General features: G+C 37.2%; 1 protein-coding gene across 1 annotated transcript; it reads right to left on the reverse strand.

Moving 5' to 3' along the window:
- Window positions 1-2,333: 2,333 nt before the first annotated feature.
- Window positions 2,334-3,650, reverse strand: LOC107133692 (olfactory receptor 18-like). The gene is given in 3 exon segments (XM_015475933.2): window positions 2,334-2,925; window positions 2,928-2,978; window positions 2,981-3,650. Coding segments are annotated over 3 exon segments (882 nt in total). The 5' UTR covers window positions 3,555-3,650; the 3' UTR covers window positions 2,334-2,668.
- Between the last annotated feature and the right edge of the window lie 292 nt (window positions 3,651-3,942).

Genomic DNA, 3,942 nt, shown 5'->3' on the forward strand with positions numbered 1-3,942 from the left:
GGAAAGGGAGAGAAAAGGGAAATTGCATGGTAATGGAGGGAGACCCGCATGGTAATACAAAATTACATATAAGAGGTTGTGAGGGGAATGGGAAAATAAACAAGGAGAGAAATGAATTACAGTAGATGGGGTAGAGAGAGAACATGGGAGGGGAGGGGAGGGGAGATAGTAGAGGATAGGAAAGGTAGCAGAATACAACAGTTACTAATAGGGCATTATGTAAAAATGTGGATGTGTAACCGACGTGATTCTGCAATCTGTATTTGGGGTAAAATTGGGAGTTCAAAACCCACTTGAATCAAATGTATGAAATATGATGTCAAGAGCTTTGTAATGTTTTGAACAACCAATAAAAAAAAGAAAAAAAAAAGAAATTAAATGAACCCAGAAGCAGTAAACTTCAAGAAGCACTGATTAGCAAAAACATCAGCAGACAAGGCCTGTTTAGCAGATATTATGTCTTCTTAAATAATAAATTTCACCTGATTATAAAAGCAGAACACAAGCATTAAAGGCCTCTCCCCTGTTAATTGCCTGCACTTTCTCCCATCCTAGGAAGAAGGCCACCACCAGAATAAAAGCCCCACGACATCACAAAGTGATCATTTGCAGGTTCCATTTAATGAAATAAACTTTTAGCCACATAAACATCAATGAGACAATGAAATAGTAAGTGCAAAACCTTAATTCCTCCACAGAGACACTAAATTAACAACATATATGGACCAAGTTGCCTTCGTGAGAACTCCAAGAACTAGTTAAGAGATATTAGCACATCATGGAAACACAAATTCAGGAAGAGGTGAATAAAAATGGACAAGAAATGTTGCTGTATTTGCTCATCAAGGACCTAACCCCTCCCAGAAGCAGCATGGCACAATCAGGAGAAAATTCCCAAGTTGTGCCCTGAAAGAAGAAGGAGAAGGTGGAATATTCATGTAAAGTTGTATCTTTCTAGTAGGCTTATGCCCTTGCCTGACTTAAAGCCACTAAAGAGAAAGATACACAGAAAAATATTAAGGCTCATACATTACCAGAGAGACTGTAGTACCACAAACAGATGACAGGTGGGACAAGAGATGATGGGCTCTGAGAACAAAGGCAAACCTCTTTAATGGTGAAAATTACACAAACAAGCCCAGAGAAAATTCATACTCTGAAAAAGTTTGAGAATTTCTAGGCTTTTTATTGGCAGGGCAGGGGGACGAGGAAAGCCTCTGGGGATTAAATCCAGGTCCTCCCATATGCTGGGCAAATGCTCTATCACTGAGATACATCCCCAGCCCTAAAATTTCTATTAGTCTGTGGTGAAAGTCTTCCATACATGAAATCAATCCATAAAAACTGTGAGAAGTAGCTATTTTCTCAAAAGCCAAAAACTCAACAAAGAGAACAAGGCATGCAAAAATTTATGGAAACATGGCCCAACCAGAGAAATAAATTAAATATTCATAAACTTACTGTGAAATATTCTTAAAGAAATTAGATCTATGATTTATCTGACAAAAATACAAAACATTCACCTGAAGGATAGTCAGTAAGCTAAAAGAGAACACAGACAACAAAATCAGGGAAGCAATGCATGAACAAAATGAGAATATTAGCAAACACCTATAAATTATTAAAAAGCAACAAAAATTTTGGAGTTGGAGAATCAATAAGTAAATTGAAATATTTGGTAGTGTCATAATAGACTCAATCAAGCAGAGGGACATAATCAATAAACTTAGGAACACATCATTTGAAATTATTGAATCAGTGAAGCAAAACAGAAAGGATCAAATAAAAGTGAAGAGATCCTAAGGATTTTATGGGAAACTATTAAGCTGAATTTTTTGCATTAGGGGAATTTCAGAAAGGGAATAGGGTGGAAGAGATAGAGATTCAACTTTTTAAAATAATGATTGAAATTTTAAATTTCTCAAATTTGAAGAATAGACATACATATCCAAACACTAAATAAGCTCTGATAAATCCAAAGACACCCATAACGAGATATATTACACTCAAATCATCAAAAGTCACAAAGATTGAACCATGGCAGTATCAAGGAAAAGCAATTAATCATGTACAAGGAAGATCCTAAAGCAGTATCAGCAGATTTCTTAGTAAAATCCTTGGGCATCTTAAAAAGTCACAAGCTCAAGGCACGCGCCAGTTCAATGAATCAGAATCTCTGGTGGTGAGACTCAGGCATCAATGTTTTAAAAGATCCCTTAGTGCTTCCCATAAAGGCAATCTGGAGGAGCAGTGATACGCATCCTAACAGATAACCTGCACAAATAAATTTTTGATAAATGCAAATTTTATATGGTAAAGACACAGAAGCTACTGAAAATATATTAATTATAAGAAATTTTAAGTATATAAAAAGAGAGTTGCTCATCTTTCTGAGATTCTAATAAATAATAAAGTACAGAAATTTGCATAAGTATAATAGAATTCAGAAATGCATGAGTAAGCTGTACAAAGAATACAGAAACTCCCATAGTTTCACTAAAGACAGTTTTTTTAAAAAAGCAATATTTAGATATGAAATAGGAAGAGGAATGAAAACCACAAGAGCATGAAAATAATGTGATGAAGGAGATGAGTTTTGCAGGCCTAGATGTGTAGTTTTGTTGCCTTTGCAAACCAGCACTGCAAATAGATGACACAGGTCCTGAGACTAGACTATTTTTCTGAAGAGCCTCCACATAGCCCTCTTGATGTCCTTGTTTCTAAGGCAGTATATGAAAGGGTTAAGCATAGGGGTGTCTACAGTGTATGCTACCAAGGCCACTGCACACTTCCTAGGAGAAAGTGAGACAGCTGAACTGAGATACATCCCAAGGCCTGTCCCATACAATAAGCAAACAACTGACAGGTGGGACCCACAGGTAGAGAAGGCTTTATATTTCCCACCTGATGATGGAACTCTCAGATAGAGGAAACTATTTTATAGTAAGAGAAGAAGATTCCTGAGATAGGAAGAAAACAGAGATGGCGCCAACAAAATACATGACTATGTTATTGGTAAATGTATCAGAACAGGCAAGGTTGAGGAGCTGAGAAGGGTCACAGAAGAAATGAGAAATCTCCACATTCTTGAAGTAGGTAAGTTGTAACACCATTGAATTATGCAGCTGGGAGACCAAAAGGCTGATGAGAACTGACAACAAAACCAATGAGCCACAAAGGCGAGGGTGCATAATGACCTGGTAGTGTAGTGGATGGCAAATGGCTACAAACCTGTCATAGGCCATTACAGTTAGAAGCAGACTATCCAAACATCCAAAAAGCATTAAAAAAGACATCTGAGTCAGGCAGCCTGCATAGGAGATGACTCTGCTATGTGTTTGGATGTCCACAATCATCCTTGGGACCATGGTAGAGGTGAAACTGATGTCAGCCAAGGACAGGTTGGCGAGGGAGAAGTACATGGGGGTGTGGAGGTGGGAGTCAGAGCTGACAGCCAGGATGATGAACAGGTTCACAAGCACTATGACCAGGTACATGGACAGGAACAGTCCAAAGAGGAGGGGCTGCAGTTCTGGATCCTCTGAGAGGCCCATGAGATGGAATTCTGAAACACGTGTTACATTTTCTGATTCTATATTTGAGGGATAGCTTTTGAGAAGGAAAAATGTTGAAAAAAGTAAATAAGCAAACCAGCACACAGCACTGTCTATTATTTTGGATTAAAGAAATTCACTAGTAAAGTCCTTTTTTTTTTTTTTTTTTTTTTTTGAGAGCTGTATATCCTCAGCATTATTGCTTAGTTGTGACCCACCCAAACATCTTAGAAATCTCTCATTGTTTATTTTTGTGGTATTCATCTTTTTCTATACACATCAATCGTAGAGACACTCAACTGAAGTATATTTTAAAAGCAAAAGCATTAGATATAAATATGTAATTATGGTAAAATATTCTTTTAAGAAAAAACAAAGATAAACATCC

Source organism: Marmota marmota, unplaced genomic scaffold, assembly GCF_001458135.2.
Source record: "Marmota marmota marmota unplaced genomic scaffold, marMar, whole genome shotgun sequence".
In the NCBI taxonomy this organism is placed as follows: domain Eukaryota; kingdom Metazoa; phylum Chordata; class Mammalia; order Rodentia; family Sciuridae; genus Marmota; species Marmota marmota.